Source organism: Cyphomyrmex costatus, unplaced genomic scaffold, assembly GCF_001594065.2.
Source record: "Cyphomyrmex costatus isolate MS0001 unplaced genomic scaffold, Ccosl1.0 scaffold474, whole genome shotgun sequence".
NCBI lineage: Eukaryota > Metazoa > Arthropoda > Insecta > Hymenoptera > Formicidae > Cyphomyrmex > Cyphomyrmex costatus.
The window spans coordinates 680,084-700,861 of NW_017279009.1; the positions used below are offsets into that span (position 1 = coordinate 680,084).

General features: G+C 35.5%; 4 protein-coding genes across 4 annotated transcripts; 2 read left to right on the plus strand and 2 right to left on the minus strand.

The window, feature by feature from the left end:
- Positions 1–573: 573 nt before the first annotated feature.
- PAN3 (Poly(A) specific ribonuclease subunit PAN3) lies at positions 574–4,577 on the minus strand. The gene is made up of 9 exons (XM_018545114.1): positions 4,510–4,577; positions 3,395–3,651; positions 3,056–3,316; positions 2,575–2,950; positions 2,367–2,483; positions 2,037–2,276; positions 1,607–1,889; positions 985–1,339; positions 574–923 (listed from the first exon to the last, which is right to left on the minus strand). Exons 2-9 carry the CDS (start codon positions 3,470–3,472, stop codon positions 807–809), a joined length of 1,827 nt encoding a protein of 608 aa, XP_018400616.1. The 5' UTR covers positions 3,473–3,651; positions 4,510–4,577; the 3' UTR covers positions 574–806.
- Positions 4,578–4,594: 17 nt separating this feature from the next.
- Positions 4,595–7,166, plus strand: Rpb10 (DNA-directed RNA polymerases I, II, and III subunit Rpb10). Its single transcript, XM_018545116.1, has 3 exons — positions 4,595–4,631; positions 6,183–6,356; positions 6,876–7,166. The coding sequence occupies exons 2-3, from the start codon at positions 6,262–6,264 to the stop codon at positions 6,982–6,984; spliced, it is 204 nt and encodes a 67-aa protein (XP_018400618.1). The 5' UTR covers positions 4,595–4,631; positions 6,183–6,261; the 3' UTR covers positions 6,985–7,166.
- A 1,355-nt stretch (positions 7,167–8,521) lies between these two features.
- path (solute carrier family 36 member pathetic) lies at positions 8,522–19,320 on the minus strand. Its single transcript, XM_018545118.1, has 12 exons — positions 19,242–19,320; positions 18,035–18,257; positions 17,476–17,844; positions 16,582–17,017; positions 10,928–10,966; positions 10,671–10,759; positions 10,454–10,552; positions 10,093–10,243; positions 9,864–9,985; positions 9,236–9,784; positions 8,971–9,137; positions 8,522–8,889 (listed from the first exon to the last, which is right to left on the minus strand). Exons 5-12 carry the CDS (start codon positions 10,937–10,939, stop codon positions 8,648–8,650), a joined length of 1,431 nt encoding a protein of 476 aa, XP_018400620.1. The 5' UTR covers positions 10,940–10,966; positions 16,582–17,017; positions 17,476–17,844; positions 18,035–18,257; positions 19,242–19,320; the 3' UTR covers positions 8,522–8,647.
- Positions 18,868–20,465, plus strand: LOC108778052 (uncharacterized). Its single transcript, XM_018545119.1, has 2 exons — positions 18,868–19,954; positions 20,022–20,465. Exons 1-2 carry the CDS (start codon positions 19,097–19,099, stop codon positions 20,397–20,399), a joined length of 1,236 nt encoding a protein of 411 aa, XP_018400621.1. The 5' UTR covers positions 18,868–19,096; the 3' UTR covers positions 20,400–20,465.
- Positions 20,466–20,778: the final 313 nt, after the last annotated feature.

Consider the following 20,778-nt stretch of genomic DNA (forward strand, 5'->3'; position numbering starts at 1 on the left):
TAAAATTATGAGAAGAATATTGTAATTAAAAAGGAATGATGGGAATCTAGAATTATTTTGATGATAAGGAAGAAATAATGACAACGTTAGTTAGGATTGCTTTCAAAAATAAACATTTATTTCAAAATTAATGCTTACCATTAATGCTGTATCCTAAAAACTAAGATCTCTATCCTAGACACCGAGCGTGTTTAGGTGTTGTCTTAAGATTCCTTATGAGTTTACTGCATTGTTAAGTTGTGTACAATTTTGTATAGTACTGTAATGCTTTATAGCGAATCCATATCCTCGCTGATTCGCGAAATCACATGATACCCTTCAAAATTCACGCTTCGCACTTCCAAGAGATCAAGACTCCAAAGATCCGAGGATCGTTTGACATAAGAATTTTAAAGTTCAGCTAAATTCAAGGATTACAAAAAATTTGACACTTTGAAATCCGAGATGAAATAAAAAAATACCATCATAAATAAGAATTCCTATGTCTAAAGATCCTAAGATCCAAACTGGAAAATCCAAAAACCCAAAAAGATTTAAGGACCCTATAAATCCTTAAGATTTAAAGACCCGAAAATTTAACATCTTACATTCTAAATGCAACGCATTTATAATGCGTTCGTACCTAATTAATTCGACGATCAAAATTATGTATACAAAACTGAGTTGCGCGTTATTTCTTATATCACCATCAAACACAATTCGACAATTCTCACTCTCCAGCATTGCGACAAAGAGTAAAATGATAGTACCGCTAAGTGATGATATCACATTTATGGTTCGGAGTATGCGCTATCGTGGACACATCCTTAAACAGCATCTTTTGTAGATTGTACCAGTTCACCAAATGACGTTTCCAGACATTGTCGTAGTTCCGCGTAACTTACTACTAGAACACTTTGCTCATCTCGAGACATGAGACATATCTGTAATGATACATTTTAAGATTACTTTACATACACACAAAAAAGTGTTAAGAATCATTACCTTGTCCTGCGAACCCGAATCGAGTTTATTCAAACAGGATACAACATGCGCAAGATCCAACCAGGGTCTTCCATCAGCTGTAACTTGATGAAATACATAGTCCCTAAACAATTTGAGCATATAACGATCGCCCGTCTCGGCCCACGTAGGTTCCATATTAAGCTCCGGCCTTTCGTTGATGGTTGCTAATTTGACCAACAATTTAAATAACCGACCGTTTTCTAGTTCCTTGGCAAGTTCATTCTCCAGAACATCCAATCGTAATTGGCTGGCATCCAACTGTGTATAAAATCTTGCGCCAATCATTGGCATGAGATCCGTGACACTCTTACGGGGTTGATTCGACAGCAAGTACCTAAAAATTTGTCGTAATATATTAAAAATATTTTTAATTTGTCACTGTAGATTGAATTACGATAAAATCAGAAATCGTATAATTTCCTTTTGCTCTGTCCATCGACACATAAACATTTTTACATAGATAGAACTCATACTAATTATAATAAATTTGGTATATATATATATATATTGAAGATTCTCTTCATGGATTAATAACAAAGCTATATATTTAAATATAATCTTTAAATCAAATGATTAAGATTATCAAGAGTTACAAACTTACAGAATAAGATTTCGGAGGTCGGTGGAGTAGGAACGTGTAATCAGCTCGATGGAGGCTGACATATTGTCGCGGTGGACGGCGATAAGACTTCGACATGCCAGTGCCAAGACCAGCTTGCCAAGTGCAACTAAATCTTCTTGCTGATAATGTGGGATGAGGGTAAGTGGATTTGCAGTGTTCCCATCTAGAGTAACTACATCTGGAATGGCGACACAACTCAAACGAAGTCGTGTCCGTGATGTAAGTAATACCTTGGTGGGATCTAAGCATCTGTATGCCAAACCTGTAAACCGTAGATCAAATTAATCGCAGAATTAAATTAACAAGAGGAATTAAATAAAACGAAAATTTAAAGATTTGTAGATACGGAGTTACATGTCATAAAAGATTTACGGTTCTAAAGACAGACAAGAAAATAATATATACTAACCAGCGGCATGAATAACACGAAATGCGGCAGTGAGTTGAATAATGTAGCTCCAAATAACACTTTCCGGTAGCATGCTACTATGTTGTTGTCTTAGAATAGTGTTCTTGGTATGACTATAAGGCCGTGGTGCATTGGGATCCGATGAGAACGGATCGGTGTAACCGTTAAGCTCAGTTGAAGCGAAATGTTTATTCAGTAATGTCTCCGAGGCAGGGTGATAATCGTATACAAAAACCATGGCTGGAAAAAAAAATTAATTCGGCGAGAGTGCGAAATAGTGTTTGCACAGGCGATATACGAAATAAACGGAAGTGCATCTGAAATACGGACAATGATCACCGAATGCCTTGGTGGTAAAAACTTCTCTCAGCTGAACTAGATTTGTATGTGACAATCGCTTCCACATGTCAACCAGCACCATACACTTGGTGTTGGCAAGTCGAAAATCTACAAGACCAGCAAAATATCAAGTGCCAAGCTGGTAATATTCTGCAATATTCATTGCAGATAGGATCCTCCAGTCAAAGCTTCAACTCACCGTGAATACGACGTAAACAGTATCGCGTACCAGTCTTGATACTGGTGGCCTTGTATGTGGAAGTTTGATACCCAAGAACTGTCGAAGCGGGTTTATGAATTGGCTCCAAAGGACATAGTTCGTGATAATTGTCAACCTCGTTAGGTAAGTCAGGAAATCGTACTATATCGGGCTGTGCCAATGTCAATGCGTTCTTTTGCAGGATATCTAGTCGCAAGCTTTCACTGACAAAAAAGCTAGGAGCAGCCTGAGGAGGAGGTGTAGAAGGAGCGGAGGAATTATTAGAGGAGGGTGGTTTTGCCGTTTTCACAGGTTGTAGATGCGAAGGTGTGCCCGGATAGATGTAACCAATCTGTCCCGTTGCCACGGGTCCGATCTAATATTAAAGATAAACAAAAAATAGTGCAAAAATTTCCTCTTTACATCTTGTCAGTTAAGCAGGTAAAACAGGCAGTAAAACAAGTCACGAATTGGAGCTTACGGCTTCAGTGCCATCCTCAGATCCGACAGCGTCGCTGCTTGTATTTCCAAAATAGAAGTATGTTGTGCCACCTACATTTTCTTGCGAATGAGTGTAGGAGTTGTTAAAGAGATTCGGTGAACTACTATTGCTGCCTGTAAGGCCTCTTCCTGGCACAAATTCGGGACTGGCAGTTACTTTCTTTTGTGAGTCCAGAGAAAGGTTGGACAAATGCTTGGTCATTGAGTTTGTACTCAAGCTTATGCCAGGACTTTGGTGATTCTACATAAGACAATTTATACAGAATAATTATCCAAGACAATCTTATTTCCATTAATGCAAAAAAAAATAACGAGTTACCATGTAGGTAGCAAGCTTGGACTCCGATGGAACTCCGTTTGTTTGAGGAGTGTATGCGACAAACAACGATGGGTCCATCGCTTCTTCAGCCACTGCATTTACTACCTTCGTACTTATCTTTTACCCTTACTCTCTATATTGTCCTTTAACAAATTCACCACCCACTTACTTTTCACACTAACTTTTACAAGTGTTCCAACTGCACGTTTTCTTTTCTTTGCTTTGCTGATGTAAATCGAGGTTCCAGCCTTTCTAGCCTGTAACATATTCTCAAACATTATGAATAAAAACACTGAGAGAAAATATGTGAATATAAATAAATATACTTCTAAATAAATATCAATATTCATTCAATAATTCTTTGTCAGTCTAAACTCTCTTTGTCAAGCTTTACATATGTACAATATATACACTATGTTCTCGCGTTTATCTCACTGAAATCTCACAAAGAATAAAGGATTCATCGGCTGCAAATCTATAGATACAAAACAATGTATCTTGACAATAAATCGATCATACATAAAGAAAATCTCCACGATGCTTTTACATTGGCAGTCTTTTCACCGGGTCACGACAACGAAGAGACAGTACGGAGAAGATTCTGCGAGCGAATCGCAAAAGCGGAACGTTCAGGGGAACCAGGAGCGTACGCGAAGACAGAGCGAGGTCGCCGACGCGACGGCTTTCATGGCGAATGGAAATAGAGAAAAGAAAAGGAGCAACCGAAGTCAGCAATGGCAGCTGATTTTGACAACAGGCCGATGGAAGGCGCGCGACGCGACGCTCTACTCCGCTGACTTGGCTCGGTCCAAGGCGAGCCTAAGGAACGTTCGCCAACGGTTGGCGCGTCCGGAAGGCGCGCAAGCGGAACGCGCGGAGACGTCGGATACGCCGACATAACCCATCCGCGCTGTCACCGCGCGCCGCTTCGCTTCGCTTCGCGTCACGTCGCGTCGCGTCGTGCCGCTGTTTTTATTCGGCGATGCAAATTCGGCGCGCGGAAATCTCGCCGCGGCCACCTCGCCGCCGCGAATCAAACGAACAGACAGATGGACGAACCGTCGCTCTCTTTTTCCCCCCTCGGCCACTTGTGCCCGATGACGCGCGATCCTTACAGCGAAGATCCAAGGAGCGTGGCCGAGCACCGTGTATTCGGTGTATTCACAACATGCCTCCATTCAGCGGACGATAAAGGAGAAAGCTCACAGTCCACTCCATCTGCTCCGGTTGGCCGTATGTACGTGCGAGAACGAGTGAGTGCGTGCGTGCGTGCGTACGTTCGTTTGTGCATTCGTGTTTACGACGCGAGTTCTCTCCCCCCCTAGCGCGAGCTTCTTCTTTCCTCTCCTGTGTACGTGTGTGTGGGGGGTGCGTGCGTATTGGTGCGTATAACCACCACTACAATCCGAATCGCGGTCTCTCCCTACTCCTTTTGTTCCTCCTATCCCCCTTCACCACGCAACGCCATCGGTCGTCCCCCTTTTGTCGCGAAAGCGTGCGCTCCCGCCAGCCATCGCGGCCCCTTCGATCGCAGCTGTTCCGCGACGCGGCTCTCTATACTTTCGTTTCGAGTTCGGAGTTCAGCGTCGGCGAGTATACCTACCATATGTACACCCAGTGTATGTACGTGTACCTCGACGAGTAGGAGAATGGCGGCCGTACGGCGTGGAGCACGCTCATTGCTGAGCAAGCACGAATTATCGATCATCGATACAATTTTTTTTCACACGCCGTTTCCTACCAAGGGACGGATGATTAATTTATTGGCAAACAAGGATGAAATGATTCACGAAATGAAGTGACTGATTCATGGAATGAATTAATGATTCATTGATTGATTGGTTATGATTGACTGATTCATTCATTAATTTTACGAAATGATCGTGTTACTCTGATTACAATTAAGAGAAGCAATTTTTATGCGTTTTAGTTTCTTTTTTTGGAGCATTAAATAATGTTATAATATATGTTTGTTTATTTAATTGCTCATCTCAAAGTTTAGGGGTCGAAATAAACTCCTGACCAAGGTTTTTGGCTTGTAAATTCTAGTTTGAAAATGATATGGAAGACGATTAGTTTCTCTCATATTGGAAATAGCACGACACAGTGACGTGTCATTGGTTGCGTACAGCAGACTCAACTGTTGCGAAGCGGATCCGTGAGTGCTCATTGCTATTGGTGTATTCTTTTAGATCACCCAATCAAAATTTTAGATCTAAAAATATGCACCAATAACAGCGAGAGCTCACTCAACTGTTAGCTGAATGAGCGCAATATCTGAATATCTCGCTTATGCACCCCACAAAATACATAAATTTTCGTATCGCAATTACGTTTTAATTAGGCCCGATTGCACCAACGTGATTTCGATTTTAAGCGAGACTTAAAAACTGTCTCTGTCTCTCTTTCGGCTTTAATACGAGATAGATATTTTTAAGTCTCGCTTAAAATCAAGTAATGTTGATGCAACCGAGTCTAAATTCAATTTTAAGAACTCCATGCTGTTTTTTCATGCAAACTACTTGCTTATGCACTACTATTTCGTAAGTACAGATCGCATAGCTTTGTATGAAATAAATGTTTTCACGCTTACAACGACGTAACAATTCTGGAGCATCATATTGGACAAAAGCTTGCAGCACACGATGCTTGTTTTTCCTGCTGGATTGCTAGCTGGATTTGATTCTTGCCACTGTATTGGCTGCAATTTTGGCACTGTCGATATAAAAATTTACATAGTTTAGTCGGTAATACAGACGACTTTACGATCTCCTTTAAACTCTTGCAGATTGCATTACTGCAGAGCCATAACAATCCGGTTACGCCACGCTGGAACCTGGGCCACCCAAATTTAGAAGAAGAAGAAGATGATCATTCCTGTGCGGTGCTTTACTTGCGGAAAAGTCATTGGAAATAAATGGGAAGCATACCTAGGACTCCTTCAAGCCGAATATACCGAAGGGTAAGAGCGTCCTGTTTTTATTTCTAACCTCAAAACTGAATCATCAGTTGGCAAGTGCATTTTTTAATAATTATCTTTTGTTTTATTATAACGAGAATAAACAAATTTTTCTTATTTCATTCGCGTTCAGGAGGATATTTATTTTGCAACTGTCTTTTTATACTTAAATTGCACTTTCAAATTTAGAGAAGTACCTAGTACTCCTATATATCTCAGTGAAAAAACTTACAATAGTTGCAAACTGAACTTTCTGCTGAATGTAGTCATTGGCTGCGTTCAGTAGAACACAACAGTTTTGCAGCAGTTTTATGATTGTTGAAAAGTTTTAACAGTTATGAAATAAATGTTTTGCTGAACACAGCTTAATGATTGATAATTTCATTAAACACAAATTCAATTTTGATCTATAAAAACTGTATTTACATATAATACAGTTGATCAATCAAGCTTAAAAGACTAATATTGTAAAATAAGAAAAAAAAGATGGATATGATTACAAAGATGATTTGTATGTTACAGAGATGCCTTGGATGCGTTAGGTCTGAAAAGATACTGCTGTCGTAGGATGCTACTTGGACATGTAGATTTAATTGAAAAATTACTCAACTATGCGCCACTAGAGAAATAACTTCCATCTATTATGCAGACATTAATTGGAACATTTTTGGATCATTCATAAGATATCTAATGCGACCTGATGTATATAATTCCATGATGTATACTGAACTGAGCAAAGGCCAATTAAAGTTACTCTATTGTATAGTCTTAATTTTACATTTTAATAATGCGCTTGTGTAACATGTATAGCCTATGAGAAAAAATAAAAGAATGTTTTATTTGTAAAATATTCAAATTATTTTTCTTTTAATTTGTAATGATAAAACATAATTTTATATTACAGTAAATTGATGTTTTACATAAATTCTATCGATATTACAATATTATATATGATATTTCATGTACAATAAAAAGTGGAAAAATGATTTGAGGAATAAAGCTGTCTTTACAAAATGTAAAATCATTTCTATTTTATGTAACTCCAGCCAGTGCCATGCGTTACAAATAGTAAAAGTTAAATTTTTATTAAATTTTTATCCGCTCATAAAGGAGAAACGGTATATATATATATATATATATATACACACACATATATGTATATACACACACGTGTCTTCTAAGTATATCTATGCCTATGGCGTAAAAATACAAGGTAAAACGTTTCTGCGAACGCGCAGTAGAGTGAATTTGGACCCAAATTTGATCAGTTGTTTTGGTATGCTATTGCGTTTATAGGCAGAAAAGTGCATTTGGACCCAAATTTGGTTGTTTTTAGTATACTATCACCATTATGTGCAACGTTTCACCTTGTCTTATTGCACCATACGTATATCAGTTCGGTAACGAATATTTTGATGTCAATCCTAAATGCAATGCAGGAAGGCTGTGTGGTTTGCTTGAGCAATAACAAATAACACACATTCGTTTCATGCAAACTCTGTAGTTTTTACGGCTCCAAATCCTTAAACCATCTTTTTCATAAAAATAAATTACTTTTTATGTACCATTTTTTAAATATTATAATACAAATTGATATAATATTATAGTGCACATTTGAGTGAAATTAATAAAAATACTTTATTTATATCTTCCTGTAAGATAAGATTGTAAATATAATTTCTATAAATTGATAAATTAGCTTAAAACTTCCTTAATTACAATTTTGTATAAATGCAAAATTTTTATGTTAAAATTAAATAATATAACATGTCGATAATATAAAAATTATTTTCTACAGTAACTTCACGCATTCTTTAGGATACATTCGTACATTACAATCACGTAATTCACGATAATTCATTATTTTGCATTTTCTGTTAAAATGAATACTGCTGTTGCCCCTAAATCTAAATATGCTTTTAATTTCTGTCCTATAAAATATCCGTTATTTTAAAATTATTTAAAAAATTTAAAAAATGTTTCTATTTATACAAGTGTAGAAAAAAATATACTGATTTTCTATAAAAATATCCTATTAAAATCAGTGTAGATCTAAAAATTTCATATTTATAAGAATCTAGAATCTCAAAGAAATATATTAAAAAATTTGACCTATATATAATTTAAATACATCCGATTCTGTCCTCTCAGAAATTCCAATAAAATCCGTCTGTGAATACAACGTATACTTAATATCGTTAGTCATATTAGGTTAGATCTATAAATTTGGTAAAAAAATTTGTTGTATATCCGTAAAAATATTTGTACTAGATAAACGGAAAATGTTTTGTCTATCAAGCATATAATTTTACTATATCCATTATAGCACTACGTGATCCAAATATTAATGCCATCAGACCTATCACGCATATAATTACATTCTTCAAGGCTACCCAATTTCCTGGTCCGAAGCCGACATCCCAGTAAGTTACGGTCTCAATGAAAACCGGAATAAGAAGACCCAAAATGGAGAAACAAAATGCACCAATTAGGCCAATAAACGGTTCGATTGTCGGCACTGCCACGGCAAGAAGAACTATACAATACGAATGATTATTGTATAATACATCAATTTTGTATTCGAAAGATATTTTAAAAATAAGATCTGAATACATACCTGCACCTATTACTAGCACCGTCCTTACAAAATAGTTAGCTAAAATCGGCCTTTTCTCAAAACGATGTTTTACACCATTCCACGCGATATCGAGGCACACATAAAATTGTAAACCAAAGGTACAGAAGACGGCTAAGGCAATCAATATCTTCACAACTTGTGCCGCTCTATAAAGTAGTTACCGACAAAGATATAGAAAATCAGATTGAATAATACATATGTTGTTATATGAATAGAAGTTATAAGTGTAAAAATAAATTCTTACATTTCTTCTGTTGGCAGATTTAAAGTAATGCTACCCAGCGTCTCATCCTGATATTTTGCATATCCGAGAAATCCTAGAAAAATATATACAAGCGTAACACCGGACATTCCTTTGTTGAGAACTCCGCAGATTCCTACAAAGTGTTGCGGCGTCTTCATACTGTTCTCTAGAGGCATCACTACGCCAATCGCTTCCATAGCGAAAATAGTGATGCTGAAAAATTGCGGGAAACTTTCGATTGTAGCTACTAAAGGCACTGAAGATAACGGTGGCAAATCCCAAACGAGATAATAAAATGTTATTCCCAGTCCTGTTCCCATAAAAATGTTTGCCACCATTGAAATTGGTGCAAGATACTTCAAGTCGGGTACCCAACTAAGAAGGATCAGCGGTACCAATAAATAAGCGGTGATCAAACGGATGTTGTACTCGCCAACGTCAACATCTTGATAATGTTCGATAATCTGCTTGATATTAGCGGCCACAATTACTGCGTATACACTGCAGGTACCGTAATATGTGGTAAATAAACTAATCTGTATGAGATATCTGTAAATAAAAGAGAATTTGCTAATTAAAAAAGATAGCTAAAGGCTTAATCATATGTTCGAGAAACAATGTTAATAACCTGGAAGGTTTCGCGAACTTTCTTGCCCATTGAGGTCCGATACTAAAAGCTGTCTCAGCAACTTCAGCAAAACCCATTTCCGCTTTTCGAGTTTTGTAATAGAGCACGTGTGCACATTTTACCTAAAAATGAGATATGTTACTCAATCCTATCTTGTGAAAGATGAAATCAGCTTATCTATAACGACAACTACGCAATTAAATATGAATCTTTATTTCTAAAAACTCACCAAAATATATGCGCAATGCGTACATACGAATGCAACGAGTATCGTGGCAAAAATACCCAAAAGCAGTCCAGCACTTTTAAAAGCTATGGGCATAGCTAGTATTCCAGTACCAAGAGAAGCTTTTAATAAGTGTGTCAGCGTATCGCAATCCCTGAAGACGTCATAATACAGTTGCTCACACATTAATCGCGTTAACCCAAATCATTAAAAATTAATGACTAAGATAAAAATATATAGTATATATCACAAAATTTGCTTTACATATTGAAAAAGAGTATATAAAAGTACAAAGATGAAATAAAATTCAAATATGTGTGTATACGTGTTACAAGATTATTAAAAGAATGACGTTGATTCTTACGTTGTCGGATTGTCGACTTTGCGTTCCGCAAAAGGATTGAAACTTTTCTCATCGCCCACTGCGGCTTCAACATCGCGTGGAGCAACTTGTACTATATATCTGAAATACAAATAAATACAAAATTATTAGCAATTCATATTTTGTACATTTGTGCATTAGAAATCACATTTTGTTCTGTATCAATTAATGTTTTCGATGAAATTAATCGGAATCTTACTTAGCGGACAGGACGCCATCCTTAAGATTAGATCCATCTTGGGGCAGGAAGGTATCCAACTCTGTTGGCGGTTTCTCGTTTGTGTCAATCTATGTTAAAAACAAGAATATATAATACATGACATTTATTGTATTGACATGAGATGAGATGATATTAGTAGCGTGAATGAGTTGCGCAAGATAATTATGACGCAAATAAAGATGTGAATAAATTACAAATATATGCAATAACAGCTATATTTTTAGATGAATACTTACTGCTGCGGGCATGTTGTTGATGTACTATTTGCGTGTCACCTAAAATGTAAACAATAAAACAATCAATATTTTGATTACGATTGCTTTATGAAAATTTTAAACGGATTCAGCAAATTTATAAACACATTATTATAACACAAATTTTATTTATATATAATTTATCTTCTATCATGTTGCATTTTATTACTGATGTTATTGCACATCTTTAAAATATTACGATTTTAGTAAATTGATAAATAAAATTTCTCTCGATACTTCTAAAAAATTCAGACCTGTTCATTACGTATGTCTTATCTTTGAACATACCTTGAACTTTGAAACTTATACAATGTAAAAAACGGCATGAGATAACTCCAAGCCTACAATCGACAGTATCGTTATTTTGCGCTTTTGACAAGAGAATAGATGCGCAAATTTGTTATGCAAAATTACTACGGTTTACTTCAATTCCGCATTTTTTACGGCTATTTATGAATTCGTCGCGCTACTGTAAAAGGACATTATGACTCATTTGACATTATAATATTATTGTCTTCATTGTTAGTATCACGATTTTCAATTTAAAATAAATAAAAAGAATGAAAATGTTAATGTATATGTACACACGCGGATAGAAACACCTACTACCCATCTGAACTTGCCGGAGTATTGGAAATATTCAAGATTTCTCTTTGAATATTCATGTATCATAATTAATAATTATTCAAAAACGATAATATAAATTAATATTATTAATATTAATATCAATAATGGCGATTAAGCCGGGCAAATGAGAGTTCAGCGTGGTTAACAGTATGTAAGTAAAAAAATTTTACTTAAAATAATTAATGTTAATTAATATTAATATAATACAATGTCAATATTAATATCAATATATTAATGGTATTATCATTATTATATATTGATATTAATAACAATATTAATGATAATATTGATATATATTAATAATTATTAATGTCATATATTAATAATATTAGTTTTTTTTTATATTGCTTTTTTTATGAAAAGCAAAGTAATGATTAAGATTAATAATATTACCGTTTTATAAATTATCAGTCATAAAATGCATGAATATTCAAAGAGAAACACATCTTGAATATTTTCAATACTCCGGCAAGTTCAAATGGATAGGCATTTCTGTTGCGTGCGTATACTAGAAAAATAATGCCATAAACACATAAATATAAAAATAAATAAAAGGAAAATTTAAAGTAGTAGTTATATTTCGTGTAAAATTTTTCACATACTGAGGATTAGAATATCAATTTAGATATTTGCGATTTAGATACTTGCGTTGCTCTCGCCGTAATTTAATTATATCAAATGAGATTGTATTATACATGTAGTACGAAAGAGCGTGTTAACTTTACTACTTCCGGGTTCGTGAACTCGACTTTACTTGGATAAAGTAAACAATCGCATATATGTGCAGACGTTGATAAAATGCGATAATCTAATACATTAATTATTAAAAGAGGCAAATAAATGAAAGAGTTACATGCTTGGCGTTTTCAGAGCAGAACTTTTTTTAACGCGTCATATCTTGAAAAACCTGTCGAATAACAGTATTTTAAGAATTGACTTTTTCTACAAGCAAGCTGTTTTGTTTTTTTATTATATCATGTTTTATCATTATATTTACTTATGCTTATTTCCTGCTATTCTAACAGTTAAAAGATTGATATATTAAGAATATAATGAATAATGTAATGTAACATACAAAATCTAAAAGAAATGCGACGAGAATTCATTTGCAAAATGCAAATTTTTCACGTATGCGTTAAAATAAACTAACGACTCTTCTCTCACTAAAATCACGTTCCAATAAACAAACTAACGTTTATCGTCATCTTGACATTGATTTTGATTTATGTTTTGGTTGTAACAAATGAGCAATATGCATGTACAATTACGTGAAAAACGTAAAAATACGAAGAGGCACGACAATTGTCTATACTATTGTAATTATAATTTACAAAAGAGTGGATATATCTCTGGCGAAAAATTTAAACAGCACAAAATAACGTCAATTAATTTACTATATCTCTCTGCAACACAAGTCTTGATTCTAAGTCTTGATCAATGTAGAATTGATACATTATTACGGTAGCAGTTTTAATTATGAGCCGGTTTCACCAATGCCAATTACTTAATCGGCCGTTAACTGATCAATCGTATTTGCTGTTTAGTAGAACTGACCAATTACGGTTGACAGTTAATCTTGATTAGGGTTAATCGGCGTTGGTAAAACCGGCCCTTTGACTATCGAATAATGTCCGATATCAGTAACAGGAACGATTTATTAACTATCGGAAAGATAACCATCTAAATGCTATATTTTGAAACGAAACGAAAAGACCCGCCGCAGTTGTTAACTTCGCCTATGGGCACAATCAGACAAATATTAAAACATGATAATCCATCTATTTGCTTTAATGGTAATTTAAGATCGAGTACATACTTTAAAGTTCACAAGATTGCCGAACATTATCATAATGGATAATCTATTCCCACTATTTATTGTCGCTATTATTATCCGAACATATTTGACCGTGACGGAACTTTTACATTAAATGACACTTAAACCCACGAGATAATCAATTGGAGATCGATATACACAAAAAGTCCTGATAATCCTTGGCTCCTTACGACGGAATAGAAAACTTCAGATTGTAGGACAAGGTCCGTGATCAAATCTGTTGCATGCTTCCAACTGGAGATTAAACAACGGCCGTTGTCTTATTTATCCCACAACGATATCGAAAAACTTCATTATGCGGGTGACCTAATGAGATAAGTTTGTGAGAGTAGATAAACTTTTAGATAAACTCAAGTTGCCGTAATAAGCTTGAGCAATTAATGTTATTAACTGATTCCTTTACTCGTCTGACAATTACTACGACGGTCGTTAAACTTAGGACTTAATTCCTTGCATCAATTGCGATTAATCTTGCCCCTAAAACACGATATCAGAGCTGATCTGACCTCCTTTCAAGATAATCGGAATATATTGCGTACATTTTCTGTAAAACCAAGCAGATTTAACCGCACGTGACGCGCTAATGACGCTAATCTTTTCGTCGCCAAGTTTTGAAAAGGTGATTAATTTTAGGTACGCAAAGAGGGAGGACTTTTCGGAATTTGCAAGAATGAGCATAATTTGCATCTTGTCCCAAGCGTGTTAACCAGTCGCGAGAAATATGATAATCATTCGCGCAAAAACGCACATAAAACTTGAAGTCTCGTGTGCTTAACACGTGAATGCTAACGTTACGCAATATTCGGTAGCTATTGTAAAATAAAATTACGAATATCTGTGTAACATTAAACACTTGCGTTTTTAAATAAACTTATATAACGAATAAAAATAGATAAAATGACATTTCTTTAATATAAAAATAATTTTCTCTTGAAAATAAATTTCTACTTAAAAGCAGTGAAGAGTAAACACATGGTATCACTTTAAGGAACTGGTTGATAATCCAACAGAACCGCATCAAATTGCAAATAACGTCGTTGAAGAAACGCGAGTTGATATGGTAACTATCTTATCAGAAGTTACCACTTGAAGGGTTGCGTTCTCCATAACTGAAAGCTTTTGATTTTATTGCACTCGGGTCAAAGATAACCGGTTCATAAACCGTTGAACTAAACGTGGAAAACAAGACAAAAGCTGAAACTGTATCGGTAGATTACAACACAAGTTAGTATTGAAACTGTATAAACTATAATATATACATTGTCCGTCCTCAAATGAGTATTTACAATTAATAATTAATAGGTACCAGGTATTTTCTTATAACGGAAAAATATGACCAAATGTTTATCAAATAATGAATTCGATTGGATGCACTCACTCAGTGTGCACTGGTGCACATTAAAGTCACAAATTAATGTAAAATGTATATTTAATATAAATACAAAAACGAATTAAATCATGAAATCTTCAATACATTTTATTGCGCTGTGAAGTAAAATCTATATATTTTATAATTTGAAATATTTGTATAATGACTTTATCATTCAATGATATGCTGTCCAATTGAATTCATTAAAACTATATATAATTGTATATAATCAGTCATTATTTCCATTAAAATTATAAAAGTTCAAACAATGGAACGTTTAAGGAAATCGTGAAAAATGTTTAAGGATATAAAATATACGACATGAAATATTTAGGAGGATGCTAAAGATACTTGTACAGGGAGCCGCTAAATATATATTCGATGAATGCCGACTTGGCATTCATAGGACAAAGCCATACACGCGAAAACTTTATGCTATGGGATTCGACCTCTTGGAGAAGAATGTACGCCCAGTGCGCTTTCTTCTCTCTGCAAAAACGTAATATCAAATTTGAAACTGCCATTTCAGATATTTCGAATTAGTCAACAATGGCTGTATCGCTGGCGTAATATTTCACACGTTAAAGAATGTGTTAACGCATTACTTACAATTGCAAAATATTAGCGTCAGTATTCGAGAAGTACATCCAATTTGGAAAGGTTTGCATTTTGAGAAATTATAAGGGAATCTAATAATAAGTATACACATCATCCTTTCGTGGAAGCGTGATACTACGAATTTTAATCATAGAATCATTAAACTGGTTTACTACTTCCGAAAGTCGCCACCTGCCTCAAAAACTGACTTATCTTCTCTTTCCGTTACACATCCGGTATGTCTATAGTCTCACACCTGTATCGACTTATTACGTTTCGATAAATTTGCACAGCGATAACGCCGTCTTTTCTCTGACATCACAGAAAAGATACACGCGATCGGCGACCGTTCGAAACATCGATAAGCCGTTACATCATGCAAATGTACTGGTATGACGATAAGATACCATGGCTGTATAGAAGTCACCAGTATGACCATAGAAGTACTTCCATGTGGTTTTTTCGCGAGCAGCTGTTACATTTAAGGAAATATGCTCGTATGCGTGACTCATTTTAGTGACATCGGGAAATACTTGAGAATGAGCAAATTGATTATCTATACTCTCTTATCTATATATAATTATGATATTATGTAATAATATGATAATGTTAAAAATAATTATAGCATTACTGTAATAATAACATATAATATTATATATATTGTGCAACATATATTGCACAAACTTGTAGCTTGAAAGAAAAAAGCACGAAAAAAAATTTGTATGTAAAAATATTTAACTTAATTTTCATAATCATTCATTTTTGTAAGTGCATTTTTACTTTTCTCTGTATATATACATACCCACCCACGTGTGTGTGTGTGTGTGTGCATGTGTATTTTCTCAACCATAAGAAATAAAAGTACAAAATCAAATAATATCGAAACAGGAAATATATACACCACACATATAGAAGTATATATATATATATATATATATATATATGTGTGTGTATAAGTCCCTTATGCTCGCTTTGCGCAATTACTCTATCCTTTTTTATAATGTGACTTGCTTATCTTCTTTTCATTTCAATCTTACTGTTTCACGAATTTATCGTATCCGTCACAGTCAAGATCTCACGCGCATGAATGATGCTCCGAAAATATCGACGCGGGAAAGGCCCAGGATGCAGACAAAAGTTCTCGTAGCGTTAGGGTTCACAACGTACAGGCAGGAATCGAAGAATCGATCGAGAGAAGGTGACGCTCACCTGCCAAGTAGTTCGCCGGTGATAGTTTCTACGTGTTGAGAATGCCTAAGAATCAAGCCCGTCGCCGGCGGTTACCTCATTCCTGAGTGCAGAATCGTCTGATAGGCGCGAGTTTTGGAGCACGTTGTTCTCATACGGTGCTTCTACAGTATACCACGAACCGTTCAAAAGACCGCGGCCGACTGCCGCCGCGACTTCATTACTTGGCTACTTTCCATCCCCCGCGCCACACCGCCTCCTTTACCACCGGTGTCTTCGCTGCCGCCGACACCGCTGCCGCCGCCACTGCCTCCACTGCCACCGCCACTGCCGCCGCCGTCGCCATCTTTCGAAGCTTTGTGGCAGAGGTCGTCGTTCGGCCTCCGTTATCGATTCCCGCCGATCGCGGCCTTTGGAACTTCATCGCGAACAGCGCAAATCGCAAAACCACTGCTACCTACAAAATTATGATCCTCAGTATTCTGCGTACCTCGAGTAGTGCACTATCGTGCTATACTTTACTTGTAGGACCTTTCAGGAAACATCACGTCTTCTGCTTCGCCTTACCATCGAAATAAGGAGCAAAAAGCTACACTGAGAAAAAATGTACTAAATTTTAATAAATATTTATTTAAATAGTATTAACTAAACATTTACGGTACACTCAACTGACAGTAAAAATAAATATTTACTCAATAAAAAAAATACAGTTAAATCAAATTAACCGTTATATTGTACCAAATATATCTGCATATATTTAGTAAATATTTAGATATAGTTCTAATTTAAAAAAAAATTATATATTAAAATTTATTCCATCTTTTTTCAGTGTGTCGTTTCGTTACATACGTAACTGAACGAACTTGATAGAAAAAGAAAAAAAATGTGAACTTGTAGCTTCACGTCGTCCCTCACCTAAATCCGTATCGTGTGACGCGCCAGAAATGGCGGGCGCGTGAAGGCGTCTAACAATAAGTCTGGCTTGCACGTGGCTCGCTGACTTCTCTCAATTTGAATGCACCCAGCGCATGATGAAATTCGGCGAGCCTATGTCACGACGTTCGCTGTTATGACGCACTATACTATCCGACGTGTGGCACGTGCATTCATTATATATCGCGTGTTTAATACGAGCGCGTGGAATACACGATTCTTGGTATTACCGTCAATATAAATATATTGTGTAATCAACGCCTGTATATATAGACCATTTATTAAATGAGCACATAATGCTGATTAGGTACAATTCTCCTTGAAGAAACCTGCATATGATTACAGTATTACCTAAATGCAAAGAAAACATTATTAAATACATATAATATAAGTATAAGTAAGTATACATATATTCAATAGAAAATTACTCTGAAAAGTTTTACATAATGACGCTTTGTAATTGAGCTAACTTTATCAGAAACTCATAACCATAAGTTCTAATTTCGATTATTTAAGGTCAGAGAATAGGCCAATTACGTACTTTAGTTAAACTTCATAGCAGTCTAGAATGTTAATTTGTCTTCATTCAGTAGGACGAAATGGCGGGACCGCAATTTTGTCCAATCGAACATTGATTGTACAAATAATTGGTCAGACATCGTAGACAAGGTCACGAAAAAGACAGGCATTAACTTGTGTATAAAAGATAAAAACGGCCAAATGATCCATAAATTAGAGGTTTCACATGAGAACGCCGACTATGTCTGAAATTAAATATCCGGAATATCATATCACAGTAATACGATAAGAGTGCATGCAATAGCGTTTTGCTGCTGTGTCAAAAAAGCCATGTAAAAATTACACTTCCACTGTTCGTATTCTGTTCTACATTTTCGATGATTTTATTACATGTAATTGAAAATTAACATAATCGAATATGTATAACAATATACTTCAAATATGAGACATCTTTGAGAGACCTTATTTAAAAAATCCTAAGAAATTAAGAATTTGTAAAGATTTTGCAAGAATAAATATAAGTTTTATACTGAATTAAGAGTAGTTGAAATATCTTCCAAAACGTAAGCATCAACATATGTATAGCTCGAGAGCTCTAAAAATATACAAAAACGTAACCCTAATATTTACTTTAAATTCCATTGATGTTACGTCATTCTTCTAAAGTCACGAATCTGTGCAGCAAGCAGTAATAAATTATTAATTAAACCGACACATGTCTTAAACTAAATATTCTTATTTTTACATTCATTCCTCTGTCAATCATTTGATTTAAAAGATCTATTTGAAGCTTGAACTTTGATAGACGCGCACGAAACAGTGTCAAGTCATTTATCATTAGACAAGCGTGTAGCTGTCAACGTTGCCAACAATCTTTCGATCACCCTTCTAAATTTCCTCAATGTTTAAAATTTATCTCCGGTAAAATTTCCACGTACTAACATTGCAGTATTTAATTTCGAAGATTATTTAATTAATGAAAAAATTTATTATGCAGTCAAATTGCAATTAACCAACAAATCATCGTTCAACAAGAGTAACTTAATTACTTATGTAATATCATAGAAAAAGATTTCAAACAATCATGTTAACGGGAAAGAACAAAACGCTCGTGTACGAGCAAGCCCCCCCGAGTGTATGCAAGGAGCACTACCTACTCTTGTTAGAATTATACGTTAAACAGGCGTCAGGCGACCGCCTAACCAAGTTGAATCAGATGTTTTTCGTACCTACTAGTGTTCATTTCGGATTCCTCGATTTCGTAAATGAGAATGATCTAATAGTCACTCCGGTAGATCCCCTTTTCCAACCGCAAGTGGGCATCATTAATGAAGTTGAAGTATTCAATGTTGGAAAATCGGTACTGTTCGCTATCGATTCTGAGTCGGTTATGAACCGCGCTGCAAAAATGATCCTTAAATTCATGGTGAAGAAGCAGATACCAGACGCCGTCAAACCGGATGTCTTGGTAGGAACTGGCGAGCTGGACTTGTCCGGTCAGTACGCAGCTTTACGGATAGAGATGATACAGGACTGGAAAAATAGTGTTACAACGTCCAAAGAGTTTGATGGTCAAGTGCCATTGATTTATAATGGCACCTTGTCGGGAAATCTGGACATTTTTGTAAGAATCTCCGGTCTTGGACCGATGATTATCACAGAATTTGACGCACCAATCGCACAGGATCCTTCAACATTTGTTTTCGGAGCTGGAGAAGCCGATCAGATCTTATTGTACAAATGTCGCGAAGTGGATTCTCGTATTCTTGATGTCTTCGAAGATTCCTGCGAGGATCTTCAAAGACCGATAATTTGTCCTGTGTGCATACCAGAGAAGTATCCTTGTGTGCCATGTGGGAAATTAGCAGCTGTTGAAGAAAGAAATGAGAAAATGAGAAAAAAAAGAATCGATGGGATGACTGAAAGAAAATTAAAGGATATAGTACGTACTTAGAAAATTAAGAAATAACTTCTCGATTAGACATCTAAGCTTAGTTCTAATTTTTCAGTCATCAAAGGGCCCTGTTCAATATAATCGCGATCCTTCTCAGCCTTGCGGCAAGCCGGTAGTTCTTAAGGTATCCGGTCTTTTCGACAATGGTGACAATCCTGACGGGAAGAAACCTACAGTAACAGTTGCTGCAGAGTCTGCTGCAACGAAACCAGGCGATCCATCTGATCCTGATCATGATATTTTTGTCTTAAGAATCGGTAAGAAGGGCCTCGTTGGGATCGGCGAGAAATCTGACATACAGCTGGAGATGAAGACCCCAAAAGGACCTGAAAGAAGGCCCCCGATTAGATATGAGACCAGAGATATGCAAACAGAAGAACACGACGAAGAACTACCGAAGGAGCATAAGAAAAAGATTAAGAAGAAAAAGTGAAATGCTTTATTATTCAAATTTGAGAATCAAGCTCTGAGCACAATAATGTTTTAAGCACAAATTTATTCTGAGGCATTAATTTTGTAGCGATATCCTTCTTATCATTGTCAATTTTCGATTTTGATACGTTTACTTGTTGATACAATTGTTGTATAATAAACATGTGTTTACTTAACCGTATTAAAATTTTTTTCTTTTACTAAATATTGCAAAAGAAACGAAATATTATCATTGTAGGTATAAATTAGATAAAAATTAGATAGATCGAACTCAAATAAATTATGTTTTGCTTTTACGCATTATGTTCTTCCAATATCGAGAACTTAGCTTCAAAACTTCGAACTAGTAATCTAGTAATTAATTACTTCAGTAACTTGTA